Below are 16,155 nucleotides of genomic sequence, written 5' to 3'. Positions count from 1 at the left end.
GGACAAGTCTGTGCGAATGGGGGTCAGCGGCGGAGACAGATAACGGGCTGGGGACACGAGCGGCGCACGTACACGGTCCTAGTCGTGCAGGTCGTAGCATGCAATGCCCTGAGTCGTTCCTCGCAGAGGATCAGGACCTCGCAATCAAGCTCCCCGAGCAGATTAAGACCGGGAGGTCCTCACCAGCGCGAAGTCCGTGAGTGAAGGACTGAGGCAAGGTCGATTGCGGGGGAGTCCCGCTGTCCTCACCCCCGACACGAGGCGGCATGACGGTCTAAATGTCCCCCATATCGGGCCGCAGATCAAATCGGGTTTCACGTGCCCACTCTTTAGGTGTTTTTCCCTATTTGTTCCTGTGGGTCCGCCCCCGCCCCGACGCCACTCAACGCCACCCTGGCTGTCTTCGTTGCCCTCAAGAGTCTACAGAGCGTCGCGGGCGGAGGGAGGTGCTGCCATTTTTCATCTTACAGGGTAAAAAGTGCGTGCAATGCGCGCAGCGAACTGCTATCAGATGCGTTTCACAATCTTCCACACCATGTAACCCATGAGGCGTTCATCACTCCATTCATCCGGCACACATGACAAAGGACGAGGAGTGGAAGAACGAGCATCGCCGCAGATATGTGGCCCGGAGCTACATGTGCTGGCTGGCTGGCGATGTACATCGTTGCACTGGGTAGGTGAGGAGTAACTACCGATGTCCGCTGACAGACAACGCAGGACACGATGCATACCTCCGTTGTATCAATGGCCAGTGGTCTCTTCCTATTCAGGGTGCCCCTTCATCTCAGCTGAAATAAGCTCTGGATTCTATCAGGACGAACCACTGCGCGCACGGCAGACTATGGGGGCGTGGTGTTGCGGGGATCGGGCCCGAAGCTGAAGATCGTTCACAAACGGCAGGTGACATCCCCGACTTGCCATTCTGGTCCTCAGTAGTCCAGGTCTCCCACCTCGAGGCAATGCTTGTTACTTCTAGGATATTAGGATCGGTGCGATAACGAGGATGGCTTTCCCGATTACCTCAGTAGATCGGTCACGATAGACGTAGCAGTGCATCGCGACAATCCTCAAAGAGAAGCTCAGTGCGCTGTGCAACCAGGTCATCACGCCCTCCTTCCACCACCATTGCCATTATAGCGCCATGCCCAAGGTCAAAAGGACCACTGTGAAGCCGCGTCTTTCTCTACCGCGCCGTCTCTCTGATGCAGAAGCGCGCGCGCAGTACCGCAAGGAAAGGCTCGGTCTGCCCGGTCCCGTTGATAGCTGGATAGCCGCTAGCGCAGCGGATGACTACAGCATTGACTCCGGATGCTCGCTCGAGCCAGAAGAGGTGCAATGTGCACTCCAGATGCAGCAATTCGAAGTGAGTCGAACAGACTCGAACTTGTACTTGCATGCAGGCAACCCCATCTGACCAGCCTTCAGGCGCCCGACGATAACACCGACTTCAGCGATCCCGATACATTCGTATTGTATCTCACCGTGACGGGCGCTGCACTCCTCCGGGAATCACATAGCGTGGAGGCCTGCCGCCGCGTTGTCTTGGACAGGTACCAGGGATGGAGTGATAGCCTCGATGCTCCGGAGTGGACAAGGCGGAAACCAGGGCAGACGACTATGTTTCGGCAGCGCAAATCCAGTCTAGCGGACGTCGTGCGAAAGGCACTGTGGGAGGACGCCGTCGCGGTATGCTGTCATTCGTGCGAGCGGAGTGGACATACCCTGAGCTAACAATCTTGGTCAATAGCCTGTGATCGACGCGCTGGATGCAGCACGTATATCCTGATAACAATGTCGCGAATGTATTCGTCCGAAACACGCACAGACCAGGATAAGTCAGGGTTTGCATTCAGTGGCGTCACATTCCGTCCGATGCAAAGTCTCCGCGGGCGGACATCTGGGGTTCAATTATGGGTGGATCAAGGGGCATTGTATGTACAGACGAGATGAAAAGATGCTATGTACCGGAGCGCAGCGAACGCGTCTACCAGACCAGTCCGACAGACCGGAGAGAAGGATGTCGGACTGCGTATGGTATCATCACTTGGAATGAACCGGGAACCTTGCGAACCACAACAGACAAGAGCTCTGACAAGGGCTATGTCGGTCAGAAGTCTCCGAGCTTAAGGTCCCTGCAGGGACCACAGTGATTGATGTCTCGGACAAATAGTTTGACGCGTTACCATGAGCGTTCATCGGGCGAGGTAGTTCCGAGCGTTCTGGCTATGACCAGTGACGTGGTTGCTACCTTCGTAAGTTACCTCTGGCATCCATTGGAAAGACCGTTCCATTTAGCGGCTGACGTATCACAACTCCCGAGTAAGGAACATGCAACGTTTGACACTTTACGTTGTCCAAAACTGTCCATTAGGCGTACCTGCATAGATTTACCTGGAAGCGTACTCGTGTGTCCCGCCGGCCGCAGGAATGGTTAGATCGCAGCATGGAACCGTGCAGGCCGAGGAACCGTATGTGCGAGGGTCCCTGAAGGGGATGACTTACCCAAACTCTAAGTAGTAGACACCTGGCACCTTGAAGCCAGGGAGCCAGAAGCGACGCCCGAGCGGCCTCGACAGATGGTGGCTCAGAAGTCCAATACTTCGTATAGGAGTCTGTACCCATAACATCTACACGAGAAAGGGAGCAGAGGTAAGTTCATCAATATATCAGCACTACGAATTCGAACGGAAACGTCGCCGGAGCAAAAACGACTGTAGTACCACTGTACCAGTCTTTCGGTTGACCTGCCAGTGACTGTTCAGACTGTCCTCAGATTGCCATTCGGGAGAGCAGCCCAGCAGTCATGAGAGGACGGCCTATCCTGGCTATCAATTTTGAATTCACGAACGAGCCTGGTAGCGAGCATAGTGAGATGGATGAGAACTGTTGAGAGTATGCACTACGCTGTTGGCAGCGAGGCTCGCAGGTCTCCGCAAGGTCTCCGTGCGTACCGCAACCCGGGCCGCAACCGGGCCGTGCACCTCATACCAAGACACACGAATCTATTAGCCACGCACCAGTAGTAAAGGATATCCTGAGGCACGAAGGTTGAAGGAATTGTCTACGTGCTTGGGGAGACTTCATCAGTAGTACCGAAGGTCCTGCAGTCTCTTCCTCCGCTACGAACTCGGGCATGTCGTCTCGATCGGTCTGAATGTCGGTGCAAGCCGTTGTGGTTCTCGTGGTGTCTCAAGAGCCCAAGGGCACAAATGGCCCGGTGACCCTTGTCTAGCCCACGCAGGGAATCGAGGCTACGGTCAACGGAAAAACGCACTGGAGGCTTTCTCACAGAGCGGAGCGGGGCTTTCGCCTGCAGTGGTTGTCAACTTGTGAGTTATATGCCACTTGCTCTTCTTCTACAACTTGAAGACAGAAGCATTGCACGACGCAGACGACCTGTCTTCGGATTGTACCTCAGCCGGCTCGCTCCTTGACTCTTTCGACGGTCAGACTCATGGCGCATCGATATCGAGGGTTCGTTGGCGTCCCTGAACGACCCGCTGAGTGTGAACAACATCGATAGGTTAGTGATAGTGAACACGAGCCGAGAGGTCGCCAACAAGCCCACCTGCACGTCTCTCACCAATGAGTATAGATCAGAGCTGTTCCGTGCGTGCACGCGACCCCAGGGTCCGGAGGTTATTGTAGCTGTCAGGTTATAGAACTTGAAGGATGCATCACTTACCGGACGGCATTACACTGCGTGGTTGTCGATGCACACGACTACGGCCGCGATTGACAATACTAATGGTACAGGGTAGCCAATATTATGTGTGGTGCAGGGATTAGGGCGGTGTGCCAATAGTGGTTCAGACTTGTTGCTGGACGTCTCAATATGAGTGAAATTGTTTTCGAGCCTGAGCGCAGGCTCGACCCAATTGGATGTGGCAGCACTGAACAAACTCGTAGGCTCGGGGTTCCTTGCGCTTCAGTACTTGTCCTGGCCTCTAGGCGACCTGTGCAAACGATGGGACTGGTTCAGACACCCTTACCTCGGTTCAATTCAGACTGGATACGCCAGTTTCAAAGTTCAGATGTGCGCGCACGGTGCGTACTATGCACATCCTACGTGACGGGTAACATTAGCGACCCTGCGAAGTGTAGACCTGAAAAGAGCATCGCACCGTGCTATAGACACTCCTATACCTCGCGGGCACTGTACCGCCTGCTCCCAGCTTCCTCATATCCCTGAAAAGTACTGGTATGGCTTGCTGCCTTAGTAGTAATAGTACTTCGCGGAGAAGCGTTATTGCATCATAAGCCGTCAGAGCCGTCAGAGCGCGAGCTGCGACACCAGCTGCATACTATGGCCTAATCATCGCTGAATATCACACTGCGAACCTCACGGAGTCGCGAGTGTGTCGATACAACATGTGGCGGTCAATGACCATGCTTGCCAGTTGATGCTTGGTGCCCTGGCATCGTCAGTGTCACGTGCAGGCAAAAGTTTGTGAAGTCGAAGAACGGGTGGCTGAGCGGCGAGCCTGAGTCCACGACCGTCGAGCTCTCCCTCTCGACGACTGTCGGTCATGATCACCCATGCTCTGTTCGAATCCGCCTCTGGCTATGCGATCTTTGAGGTCAAGCTGCAGGAAAATGTGGGGGCCATGACGAGGGCGGTCCAGGACTCGATCGACGACCTGGCGAAGTTTGGCAAAATGGTCTCCTTGATCAGTTTCTCGCCATTCAAGAGCGCTGCACATGCGCTGGAGAACGCAAATGATCTCTCGGAAGGCATGTTCACCTATCTGAGCATCCATGGAAAGCTCATTAACGCCAGTACAGGCATTCTCAATGAGTACTTGCAGTCACTTTTGGAGCTTAACCTCTCCAAGCCGTCCAAGAAGTCGACCGTGACCCTCGCAGTATTGGACTCCATCCTCGCATCCTCGATCAAATCTACCCTCGGCATTGATTGCGATACCTCGGAGGTAGCGAAGGACATCATCCGCGGCATCCGACAACATGCGACGAAGCTCTTGAAGGGCTTGCAGTCCGACGACCTCACCAAGGCCCAGCTCGGCCTGGGGCACTCCTACTCGCGATCAAAGCTCAAGTTCAACGTCAACCGGATAGACAACATGATTATCCAGGCCATTGCCCTCCTTGACCAACTCGACAAGGATGTCAACCTCTTCTCCATGCGTATCCGCGAATGGTACGGCTACCATTTCCCTGAAATGGTCAAGATCGTCCCGGACAACTACCAGTACGCGAAGGTCGCGCAGTTCATCGGTGCGAAGGAGTCGTTGGACGAGGAGAAGCTGCCCGACCTCGCTGCGCTCCTGGACGATGACATGACACGCGCACAGAACGTGCTGGACGCAGCGCGCGGGTCCATGGGGTCAACACTGTCGGAGATCGACATGCTCAATATCAGTCTGTTTGCTACAAGAGTAGTGTCGATCGCGGAGTACCGAAAGTCGCTGCAGATATATCTCTCGGAGAAGATGAACGTCGTTGCACCGAGTCTGACCGCGCTTCTCGGCGAGCGGGTAGGAGCGCGGCTCATCAGCCACGCGGGGAGCTTGACGAACCTGAGTAAGTACCCTGCGAGCACCGTCCAAATCCTGGGGGCGGAGAAAGCTCTTTTCCGGGCGCTGAAGACGAAGGGTAACACACCCAAGGTTTGGTTCTATCGTCCCTGACATAGGACTCTGGCTAACGGTTGTACCATCGACAGTATGGCCTCATCTACCACTCCTCCTTCATTGGCCGCGCAGGCCCCAAGCACAAGGGTCGCATCTCACGGTTCCTCGCGAATAAATGCTCGATAGCGTCGAGGATAGATTGCTACTCTGGTACGTGTCCCCGCCCTGTATGACGTCGTCATCACTCACGGACCCTATTCCCACCCCTTACACGGCCGCGTGTTCGTGTAGACAAACCCTCCCCGATGTTCGGCGAGGCCCTCAGGCAGCAGGTCGAGGAGCGGCTCAACTTCTTCGAAACTGGTGCTCCACCGTCGAAGAACACGGACGCAATTCGTAAGGTCCTCGACCAGCTCGCGCTCGATGACGACGAGGACGAGGAGATGGACGAGCCCGCGCTGCCCCTCATAGAACCCTCGCCAAAGAAGAAAAAGGAGAAGAAGCGCAAGAGCAGAGACGAGGATGATATGGATGTGGACGAGGAAGGGGAGGCACCTGCGAAGAAGCAGAAGCTCTCCAAGGAGGAGAAAAAGGCACTCAAAAAGGAGAAGAAAAAGCAGGAGAAGGCGGCTGCCGAGGTATGCCCGCGTATTACAGATCCGCTAGCTGTATCCCACTGACCATGCGTATGAAACGTTCAGGGCGACGAGTCCTCAAAGAAGGAGAAGAAGGAGAAAAAGGAGAAGAAGAAGAAGAGCAAAGAGTAGTACCGAGATGTTGTCCTACTGTGTTCTCATCCCTGTACTTCTCTCTCTGTTCGTCATCTTGTTTCTGATATGTCGCTGTCCGTCTCCATCTCACCACCGCACGTTCCATGATGTTTATATTGATATGGTACATACTCTATGGTGGGCGTGCTACACTAAATCCGACTATGGACAATGAAACGAGGGTATGTTGTGACGGTGAACCCGGGAACTTTAAGGATCGAGGCGTGTCATCATGGGAGTCGGGTGAAATGCAGGTATCGTGAGAGGTTGTTGACGAGACACCTAACCAAACAATGAAATTGGGAACTCATGCAGTCATCAATCTTGGGCGACATTCGATGCCTGGAGAACAACAATACTGGCCTTGCAGCCCGTCGCCATGAGGGCCGCAGACACATCTCCCACCGTCTTCTTCACCTCGCTGCCGAAGCTACCGTGCTGCTCCATCAGCTGCTTGAGCTCGCTGTGGTGGTTTTCGACAGCCAGACGTCGCGAACGGCCGAGGACGACCATGGGTCGGCACCGACGTTCGTTTGCCGACTCCGTGATGTTGGTGACGTACTCGAACACCGTGTGCAGAGGAGTCGGCGTACGGATCTCCGAGAACTCGATGCGGGACAACGGAACAGACAGCGGGGAGTCGTCCTGCTCAGGGGAGGCATAGCGGGACCAGCTGACGTTGTCCGCGGTCTCGGACTGCATGCGCGTCTGCGTCGTGTGCGCGCCGTACACCGTGTCTGGGAACGCGGTCGTCTATGGGCAAAGAGTCAGTTGCATGATGACAATATCATAGACACGGCGTACCGTGTGCACCGTCGCCTCGTTAGGCCGCTCGTCGCCTAGGTGAGCAATATGCGGCTTGCCCATCGAATCGACTTGCTCCAGCTCGTCGAACGCTTTCCTCGTCACCCGTACGACCGTCGCGGTCACCCTCGGATGCGCGCAGAGCTGCACGACAAAGTTGAGCGCCAAGCGGTCGTCCGGGCCACCGAAGAACGGCAGGAAGATGTGTTGTTGGCTGTTGAGCATGGGCAACGTCGATTCACCAGGATGATGCCTGTCGATGTACAGGGCGACATCGGTCTGCGCACTCGCGAAGATGTTGCGGACGAAGTGCGAGTGCAACGCGGAAGGCGACTGGTTCCCACCGGAGCCCGATCCGCGGAAGAGCGTCTCGAAGGGGTTGGCCATATATGCGGTCGCTACCTTGGGGCTCGACGGAGCTGCCTCAGCGCCATCACCTGAGGTGACTGTCATGCCGCCGTGTTCCGTGCTATGTTGCGGCGGGAGCCATGGCACAAGTACCAGCTGAGACTTGTGTCTCTGAGCGTGCTCTGTGACGCTGGACGAAAGGTCGTCGTAGGTGACGATCGCAAGCGACGAGGAGACCGAGATGCCATTGAGGTCGCCAAAGGTGCTGAAGATGTTCAGGAGCGGGTCGGTGTTGATCAGCACATCCGCGTTGGATGAACGCATGACGGCCGACGTTCGGTCGGAAAGTTCGATCAGGCGGAGCGCGTCCACAGACACGTTGCCCGTGCGTTGGTGCGCTTGAGCTTGCGGACGCTTATTGTCCATGAGGCTCTTGCGCTTGTTGGGATCAGCGCCTTCCGTCGTCGCTGACGGTGGCTGGATCAACTGCATGAGGGCCATCATACCAGGGATATGTTCAATCTTGTCCAATATCACCGTGAAGCGCGTCTTCAGCTCCTGATCACTGTCCAGCCCATTCGATGGCGTCGACTGTGCGATTTCGGATTTGGTCAAACCACCGCTGGAGATCTCACCAATTTCAGAGAGCGAAGGCGATGCCCTGAGCTCCAAGTTCCCGCTGCGGCCGGCGCGAATGCGCATACTGGGCGGGTAGAACTTGTTGACCAGCGGTGTCGTCATGAATGTGAGCACGAGTGCCTCAAGCACGAACATCGAGAACACCCGTTGTGTGAGGATCCCCGCGGTCAAGCCGGCATTGAGAACAATCAGCTCGACCAGACTGTGCATCATCGTGGTCATCAGCATCATCAACTGATTTGGGTAGTCGACAACGTACCCCTTGCAACTCATGAACGAACCGATCGCACTGGACTCGCGCCATGAGAAGCCGAGTAGCTTAGCCGCGGAGACACAACCGCCGAATTTGCCACAGAACGAAAGGGCGATGATGGCGAAAGTGTAACCCCAAGTGATGCCTGCGCAGCAATGAGTTGCTTGAAAACGACTGTGTGGGGGTCTGCTCACCGTCATCGAGCAGTCCGAGATTGGTGTTCAGACCAGAGAGCGTGAAATACTGTACCCAGTGAATATCTAGCAAGTGAACGCCAATGAATCACTCACCAATGGCAAGAAGATGATCTGCACCATATCTTCCAGCTTCTCGGTCAGTGTGATACATAGTCCACCTTCCCGCGGTATGATGAGACCCGCCAAAAATGCGCCGAAGATCGCTTGAACCTATTGTATCTGAGTTCAGAGACTGGTTGGTGATACACCAATAAAACCTACCCCAATGATGTCCGTGAAGAATGCTGAGCCGAACATAAGCAAGAACGTGACAGTCATGAAGAACACAGTAGGGCCATTGTCGATGGAGCCGGTACGACGCGCGAGCCAGTACATCGCATGCCTCACCACCAGCAACAGAAACATCGCCCAGGCGAGACAGACGAGCAAGATCCAAAGAGCCGTCAGACCAGAGCCAGCTTTGACGAGGGCCACACTGAGTGCGAGGAGGATCCATCCGACGACGTCGTTGCCCACTCCAGCAGAAAGCACGATGATACCGACGTTCGTGTCGAGGAGCTTCAGCTCGGTGAGGATACGACAGAGGACAGGGAACGCGGTGATGGAGTACGCGACACCCGTGAAGAGCATGAAGTTCGTGTACTTGACGGTGCTGGAGATAAAGGTGTGGTAGAGTGGCACCGAGAGCGCCGCGCCAAGACCGAACGGGAGGGCCATGCCTGCTATGGCGATGATAGTGGACGTCTTGTAGTTGCGTTTGACGATGGCACCGTCGATTTCCATTCCAACAAGGAACAGAAACAGGCAAAGACCGATGTTGGCCACAAGGGAAAGATACGAAGATGCCTCCGAAGGGAAGATGTGTTGCGTGAAGCCAGGGATGCGGCCGAAAGCAGTGGGTCCTGCACGGTGTAAGACAGAGCAGGAGGTCGCATTGATCCTACACACCAAGCAAGATGCCACCAATGACTTCTGCGATAACTCTAGGCTGCTTGATTCTACGCAGGAACAAGCCCAGAAGCTGGGTCATCAACATAATCACACCTGCCCGAAGCAATCCCAACGTCAGACATGATCCGTGAGGCCGTGACAGGATGCTCACCGAGCTGGATAATGAACATCTTCAAGGGATCCGTCTTATCGAATACACTGGGGTCTTGACCGGTCAACAGACCACCCTACAGCGCGGGTCAACATATGCAGCGCACGCAGAGCGAAGTGAGCCACATACCGTCGAAGCATCTTCTCTCTTCTGAGTCCTGCGCAACGACCCCGCCAAATCGATAACGGCTTCTGAGAACTGACCCATGGTGGTGGAAGGGGATGGCCAGCAAGAGCGTCTGCCGGTAAGTCGACCAATAAATACGCAGCGGTTTTAAGCCAAACTCTTTAAGCGAGGTGGAGCAAGGTGGCTGGCCAAGCTTTGCTCGGCTCGATGCACCGATAGATGTACGATTCGAGGCTCGTCGTCAGTCGTTGTGCGGACAGTCGTGAACCTCAGGCCAAGGCGTGTTTGAGGGACGTCGGGGGACCAGAAGAGACACCGGAAGCATTGGCCACTGAGATCAGCGGCGAGATGCGAGCCGCATCCCGGTAGGAGTCTGCATGTGACCAGTCAGTGATAAGATGTCATATGCCAACATCGTGAAAAATATACTCCTCGTGAGCATCGCATGTGATCAACATGATGCGTTTTGATATGTTCCCAATGAGTCCCGCGTTTAACCTACGTATGACCACGGTGATGCAAGCGGAATCCTCTCGGACCTATCCCAAGATGAGTCATGCTGGTCTCGGTATGAGGCCCAGAATTCCACGAGATCATTACGAGGAACACAGCCCGAGCTCAATCAGCATAAATCCAGCATACGTGCAGTGTGACGTAAGTCGACACAAACAGAATATCGGGTAAGATTCATTGCTAATGAGTCCTGCGTTTGTCGCTACTACGTGCTCCATTATTTTGCAATGTCTTCTGAGGTTACACTAGGCGGGCATCACAATATAAACCGTGCTATATCTCAAATGTTTCTCAGCTCAGCTTATTGCTGGTATATGGGGTGTATAGGCGAAAAATTCTGAGTCCAGCCTTACTAAAGCATTGAATGATTCCGCCATAGTTCTCGTCAGCCACACACGGTGCAGACGAGCCTGAAGTCGACCGCGTGATAGTGGCATGCATGAGTGTACGATGGCGGAGGGTACCGTAGAGTTGCAGCTGTTGGTTCTAGTCCAGATTCGGACTGAGAGCACGAGGTGTTGTCTCGCGCCCTTGCACCCTCCGAGTCCCTTGTACCCTCGGTCTTCGCTCTCATTACCGAGCGCGTACTGAGGCCCGACGACTCGCGCTCGCTATCCGTCATGAGCCCCGCGCTATAACCAACAATAAGACTCACCTTTTCGTGCATACTGCCTGCCCGTTGCCCCACGCCTTCCCGTCACTGTCGTCGTAGCCCATCGCCATTGCTATGTCGACTTTCCAGCAGCGTTTCATCGTCACCGCTACAGCAATTCCTGAGTCCCTTGTCCGCGTCGCGCCGCGCACGTAGAAAATTGAAATCAATCGAGGAAATCATGGGAAAACCGGGAAAAAGGCGGCACACCGGGCTATCGAGGGGGCCGCTTTCCGTGAGACAAAGGTCTTGCAATGGTCGACCGTGGCGGCCAACGACGGGCGCTGACGCCGAGGAGGAGAGCATCCGCTACAGAACGCTGCTGTGGATAAGGCGCAAGGTGAGTGATCGTGCGCACGACCATGGAACCATAATCACCGTGCGATCGGTCGGGATGTCAGGCCACTTGAGCCATCCACACAGGCCATCAATCCCAAGCGGACCGCGACGAATCAAGGCGGCGATTGTCTCATCCGTCGCCCCATAGCCCAGGAAGCCATTGAGGACTGCACACAGAGGCTCGGGGATAGGAGCGTCATCCGAGTCACTGTCGATGATGATGACGCATTGCATGATCATCGCTGCGAACAGCATCTTCGTGAACAGCCTCGGACGTCGCTGCAAGCTTGCAGCACGAAGCGGCAGTGGAGCAGGCACGTCTGCCGCGAGTCCTGCGACTGGTCCAGCCGGGCGAACGGCGAAGAACGACGTGATCGACCTTACCTTCAAGTTCTTGCCTGTGGAACCTTGCTTTTTCTGGTGTTCTTTTCCGTTCTCATGTTGTTGCCAGTTCTTCTCGCCACTATAACCTAAAGCCTCTCGCAGATCGCACAGAAACGCGACATCTCTGGAGACACCTAGGAAGCATGTCAGACAGATGAATACGAAGAAGCATGGACATACCTCGGTTTCGCTAGGAAAGCGTCATCGTGCCTAACATGCCTAAATGTGCTTGAGTGCCTAATTTACCTCGTTTCTGAGCTTCACGGCTGGTCTAGCAGCTTTTGTAGATTTCTCAGTGACGCGTATAAGTTGACTTCGATGTATAAGTTGACTTCAATACTGTACAGCACCCAAACTACGAATACAATATCATATTCAGAGTGGGTACTCACTTATACGCCCAATTGCCGGCCCGTTCAGTCATCCGCTCTCGGCCGTACTCGCTCGACCTCGGCAGTGTGCACCCCGACCCTGACCCCGCCGCGGCGTGAAGCGTTGTGTGAGCATAGAGACGTTCATAAGAGTTGTAGCAATGTACTGTAGCGATGGCACCTCGGGTACAGACCCGCGATAGCGGGTACGGGCTCCGCACGGCGGGTGCAGAGCAGGTCCGTGGGTCCACGGGCAAGTATGTGGGTCCGCAGGCCAGTGAGCGCGTAGACGAATGGACGATCGCGTGGGCGATTGCTTGGGCGAGTGGGTGACAGGCCGGCCGAGCAGGTGCACGAGAGCGTGAGCGAGAAGACGCATGCGACAGGGGCCGTAAGCGAGAGGGAGTGCGACTCGGGGCGTGTGGGCGGGCAAGCGGCGGGCGTGTAGGCAGGCGGGCGGACGGGCGGAGGAGAGGGCAGGCAAGCCGAACACGCGGACGGACGCGCGGACATTCGAGCGGATTGCGCAGAGTTGTGGGCGCGCAAAGGTACCACGACCTGATTGCTCGTCGAGGCACCTACTCGACCACAGTGACCAGCAACAAGAATCGTCAGTAGGCACACAACAGAGCTCACCTTTCATTTTTCGTCTGTCTGCCTTCCCTTCGCTCAACACTCCCACCCCTCGTGTCCGTGCTCGGGCGCGTCGATTTTGGTTTGTGGGGCCTGCGATCGCGCTGCCCTTCTCGCCGAGTCATGGGAACTGCCACGGGATCGCGTCGTGCAAGGGACCGGAGGAAGAGAAAGAGCGTGTAGTGAGGTCGACCTTGCCGCTGAGCGCGGTGATGCCACCAACAAGCCAGCCGCGCTGGAGATCCATGGCGAGCGTGCTGGCGTGCATCCCACGGTGCGGGAGGATCATGCGCGTGTCATCGGAGCCCATGACTCGGATGCTAACTTGAGCGCCAGGCCCTGAGTGAGTCGAGGTCGAGGATGGACTCGTAGTCGATCTTGACCTGTGTCGTCGTGCGCGCCGCGATGCCCAGCCGGCGCATGGTGTACCGTACGTAGATAGTTATGTCGTAGTGCATGCATGACTCGGTGCCAAAGTGAGGTGTCGAGAGGCGCAATCTCCTGGGGAGGGTCTTGCCGTCATCCTTCTCGGGTCCTGCACGCTAACGAGATCGAGGAGGGTCCAGTCGTTCGTGCAGACAGTCATGTGGTAGGTGGCGCGTCCAGCACGCAGGTGGGTATGCGAGCGGGAGCCTGAGAGCGAGTGAACGGGCATGCAGCCAAGCGACGGGATGCGCATATGGAAGAGTCGGTGAACGGGATACAGCAGTTCTGAAACCCTTGTCCGCGTCGCGCCGCGCACGTGAAAAAAATGAAAAGAAAAATGGAAAAAATCTGGAAAATGCTGGAAAATCGGAGAAAGGGCTGCACAGGAGGGCGCGGGGGGCAGTCTTGGAGTTGTCTTGGAGTATGTGGGGTCGTGTCTGGTATGGGTCGCTGCAAGGGCAGTCGACTGGCTCTGTAGGTTACAGCACCGTTAGTTTGAGAGGCTCAGGTAGCCTTAGGATTCCGGAATTGAGAGCCTCAGATCTCCGGTCGAAGCACGTGCCTCGGAGCCGCTCGCCGAGCGTTCCTGCGCGCACGTTGCTCTGTCTCCTTTGGAAGCTCGTATGTATTGGGACAAACATCCCTCACGAATCGCCGCATCACACTGCAAATTGGACTGTGACCGCATCGAGGCGGGACAGCGAGTCTTCGGTGTGGACGCGCAGCTTCGCAAGCGCATGCCATTCGGCGAGACGGTACAGCAGTGTCATGACGATTTCGCTAGCAGGTGAGGGTAGTAATCCTTCGATCACAGGAATGATACACTGAAAACGATTGGGCATGCCAGTACCCCTTCGTAAGCCTGACAACCACTCACAACAGCAGTAGAGACGTTACCTGAAGAACATCTTCGTAATCCCGCGGCCCTTCATCTCGGATACGTTGTAGGAGAACTAGGAGAACATGTGGATTGCATCTCGACGGAATGGTCTGATTTGCCTGAAGCTACATGACGAAGGTTAGTCAGCTAGTACGCCCAACAGTGATGGTACAGAGGAACCCGCCGTGCATCAAATTCTGCGACGCATTGTAGTCCGAGACTATGCAGGATACGGATGAGATGGGTGAGCAGTGATTTCCACACACCCAGGTTCAACCTCGTCATGAGGTCAACCGGAAGAATGGAGTACACGTTGAAGGAGTCTCCGAGTGTGCCATTGAACGCATTCATCGACTACGAGAGGTCACTCTGGGAACGCAAAAACTCACCATGGTTAACGTCACTGATGTTGGTTTGAGGTGGCGCCGTGCAAGATCTTGGATAAGTCCCATCTTGACGAAGTCGGCCTTTGGGATGCTGCATCGCGGGCAAGGGCTTCAGCCCCCATTCCGAAGGGCAACAATGGTCATCCTGAAAGTGTACGAAGCCATCATGAGCAGTGAGTTATTGAACGAAAACCAACGTCTGCGGCGTAAGGTGGCAAAGCTCACCACCGAGAATACAACCTTGCACAAGAAGCTCACCCCAGCGACGTTGTACGTCCCTCATCGCTTGTAATTGTTGTCTTGATACACTCCCATCGCATTTGTAGGCCGAGCGAAAGCCTTTTAGAACAAGGTCGGGCCATCAAACGCAACTTCTCAATGTTCGAGCCGGTCGAAGAGCTTCTCGCGGAGGGAGATCGTAGGTTCATGGCAGATGCTGGCACCCATATTACGTGAGTACTTGATGGTATCCTCTGAACCTCTCATATATGAGTATTAGTGTCGCAGCAGACCGCCTCAACCGAGGGCTTGACGAGCTCAGGCGCGTCAATCCTAAATTACTAGCAAGGCTTGAGTCGGCGGATGAAGAGGATTACATCCTGTGGATAGGACAGGTAAGCCGATGTGCCGTCCAGGGTCTGCAGACTCGGACGTAGCTTCGTCGAGGTGCGGATCGTGGTCGGGCTTCAGACACCAGCCGTATGAAGGAATACATCCTCAAGCTCCTGAGTGCCTTGAAGTAGGGTGCGTTCTCTCGCGCGATCCCCTTGCCGTACGTGCCCGTGCCACGCCAGTAGCTCCACACGCCAACGGTCTTGAGTCCTCGTTGATGTGTTCCACCCTTGTAGCGGCGCTCGACCGCATGCCATGCGTGATCGTTCCCGGAAGTGCGGCGAAGTCTGCGAAGTAGGGGTTGATGCGGATAGGGTTGAAATCGCCGGAGATCTTGGAGTAAGGCTCGTTCGTTGCGGAGGAAGCGAAGGCCGTAGTACCCGACTTGCTCATCGTGCAGCCTTGGGCGAGCCCTGCTGGGTACCATGGCGTTGGAGATACTATGCGATTGCGGGGTTGCCACGACTATCGTCCTGCAGGCCACGACTATCGTCCTGCAGGCAACGACTATCGTCCTGCAGGCCACGACTATCGTCCTGCAGGAAGTCGATTGATCCAACCTTGACGAGGCGCTTGAGCTGGTCGAGGACGAAAATGCCGCCAGATGCAGAGACCGTCTTGAAGCACGCCTGCCACGATGCTAGGACATAACGTATCCATTCAACACTGCTTACCTGCCAGCCAGTAATGATCGCGAGGTCCCTCGGGTCTTGGACCCGGTCCGTCCGCGCTGCCCTGAACGCCTCGCCTTCATTACTCACCACAGCGCAGAACGTCTCGACGTCATCCGCCTCAATCGCAACCTCAGCACCCGTAAGCGCGTCGCGAAGATTGATCTCGGGGAGCACCTCGTTGTCGCCGAACCACAGCCGCCAGTAGAAGTCCTTGATGCGCGTGTTAGGACCCTCGGCAACCTCGTGGATTCAAACGGGAGCGAACCCATGCTCGGCCTGTAGAGGAACTTGAAGTGGAGAGGCACGGAGACGTCGCGGCGGTCCTCGAACAACGCGATGTCGATCGCCTGAGACGCCGAATGATACTTGTGCTGGCCGTACGAACGAGCAGCACCGTAGAGCGCGGCGGACACAGGTATCTCGCCGCCCAAGGTCAAGACGACCTTCTGGCT

General features: G+C 55.7%; 6 protein-coding genes across 6 annotated transcripts; 3 read left to right on the top strand and 3 right to left on the bottom strand.

Moving 5' to 3' along the window:
• Positions 1-915: 915 nt before the first annotated feature.
• B0H18DRAFT_323915 (uncharacterized protein) lies at positions 916-1,973 on the top strand. The gene is made up of 3 exons (XM_048037575.1): positions 916-1,366; positions 1,429-1,689; positions 1,751-1,973. The coding sequence occupies exons 1-3, from the start codon at positions 1,145-1,147 to the stop codon at positions 1,787-1,789; spliced, it is 522 nt and encodes a 173-aa protein (XP_047899849.1). The 5' UTR covers positions 916-1,144; the 3' UTR covers positions 1,790-1,973.
• A 2,513-nt stretch (positions 1,974-4,486) lies between these two features.
• Positions 4,487-6,552, top strand: B0H18DRAFT_323771 (uncharacterized protein). Its single transcript, XM_048037574.1, has 5 exons — positions 4,487-4,737; positions 4,789-5,630; positions 5,687-5,804; positions 5,886-6,232; positions 6,296-6,552. The coding sequence occupies exons 1-5, from the start codon at positions 4,533-4,535 to the stop codon at positions 6,359-6,361; spliced, it is 1,578 nt and encodes a 525-aa protein (XP_047899848.1). The 5' UTR covers positions 4,487-4,532; the 3' UTR covers positions 6,362-6,552.
• Positions 6,194-9,914, bottom strand: B0H18DRAFT_1091997 (Sodium/hydrogen exchanger family-domain-containing protein; the record flags this gene model as incomplete). Its single annotated transcript, XM_048032311.1, has 10 exons — positions 6,194-6,232; positions 6,296-7,117; positions 7,169-8,357; positions 8,415-8,553; positions 8,603-8,651; positions 8,699-8,815; positions 8,867-9,507; positions 9,554-9,649; positions 9,708-9,783; positions 9,837-9,914. 9 exons carry the CDS (start codon positions 9,912-9,914, stop codon positions 6,683-6,685), a joined length of 2,820 nt encoding a protein of 939 aa, XP_047899847.1. The 3' UTR covers positions 6,194-6,232; positions 6,296-6,682.
• Positions 9,915-11,212: 1,298 nt separating this feature from the next.
• On the bottom strand, positions 11,213-12,605 carry B0H18DRAFT_1113866 (uncharacterized protein; the record flags this gene model as incomplete). The annotated part of the gene is made up of 3 exons (XM_048033038.1): positions 11,213-11,320; positions 11,377-11,855; positions 12,287-12,605. The coding sequence occupies 3 exons, from the start codon at positions 12,603-12,605 to the stop codon at positions 11,213-11,215; spliced, it is 906 nt and encodes a 301-aa protein (XP_047899846.1).
• Positions 12,606-13,810: 1,205 nt separating this feature from the next.
• On the bottom strand, positions 13,811-14,072 carry B0H18DRAFT_867925 (uncharacterized protein; the record flags this gene model as incomplete). Its single annotated transcript, XM_048039897.1, has 2 exons — positions 13,811-13,975; positions 14,049-14,072. Coding segments are annotated over 2 exons (189 nt in total), but the record flags the coding sequence as incomplete, so codon positions are not given.
• Positions 14,073-14,553: 481 nt separating this feature from the next.
• On the top strand, positions 14,554-15,073 carry B0H18DRAFT_950747 (uncharacterized protein; the record flags this gene model as incomplete). Its single annotated transcript, XM_048041979.1, has 4 exons — positions 14,554-14,687; positions 14,744-14,869; positions 14,917-15,031; positions 15,053-15,073. 4 exons carry the CDS (start codon positions 14,554-14,556, stop codon positions 15,071-15,073), a joined length of 396 nt encoding a protein of 131 aa, XP_047899844.1.
• Between the last annotated feature and the right edge of the window lie 1,082 nt (positions 15,074-16,155).

The sequence above is a fragment of the Fomitopsis serialis genome, assembly GCF_022376445.1.
Source record: "Fomitopsis serialis strain Sig1Antser10 chromosome Unknown B0H18scaffold_3, whole genome shotgun sequence".
In the NCBI taxonomy this organism is placed as follows: domain Eukaryota; kingdom Fungi; phylum Basidiomycota; class Agaricomycetes; order Polyporales; family Fomitopsidaceae; genus Fomitopsis; species Fomitopsis serialis.
The sequence above is the reverse complement of the archived record's forward strand: the minus strand, read 5'-3'. Positions and strand labels throughout refer to the sequence as shown.

What these genes read in the sequence shown, in the direction of transcription:
- B0H18DRAFT_323915 (XM_048037575.1), top strand. Translation starts at nt 1,145, where the DNA reads ATGCCCAAGGTCAAAAGGACCACTGTGAAGCCGCGTCTTTCTCTACCG. An exon ending in TCCAGATGCAGCAATTCGAA is followed by an intron (nt 1,367 to 1,428) that starts GTGAGTCGAACA and finishes ACCAGCCTTCAG; the next exon opens with GCGCCCGACGATAACACCGA. An exon ending in TGTGGGAGGACGCCGTCGCG is followed by an intron (nt 1,690 to 1,750) that starts GTATGCTGTCAT and finishes CTTGGTCAATAG; the next exon opens with CCTGTGATCGACGCGCTGGA.
- B0H18DRAFT_323771 (XM_048037574.1), top strand. Translation starts at nt 4,533, where the DNA reads ATGATCACCCATGCTCTGTTCGAATCCGCCTCTGGCTATGCGATCTTT. An exon ending in CGAAGGGTAACACACCCAAG is followed by an intron (nt 5,631 to 5,686) that starts GTTTGGTTCTAT and finishes TACCATCGACAG; the next exon opens with TATGGCCTCATCTACCACTC. An exon ending in AGGAGAAGGCGGCTGCCGAG is followed by an intron (nt 6,233 to 6,295) that starts GTATGCCCGCGT and finishes TGAAACGTTCAG; the next exon opens with GGCGACGAGTCCTCAAAGAA.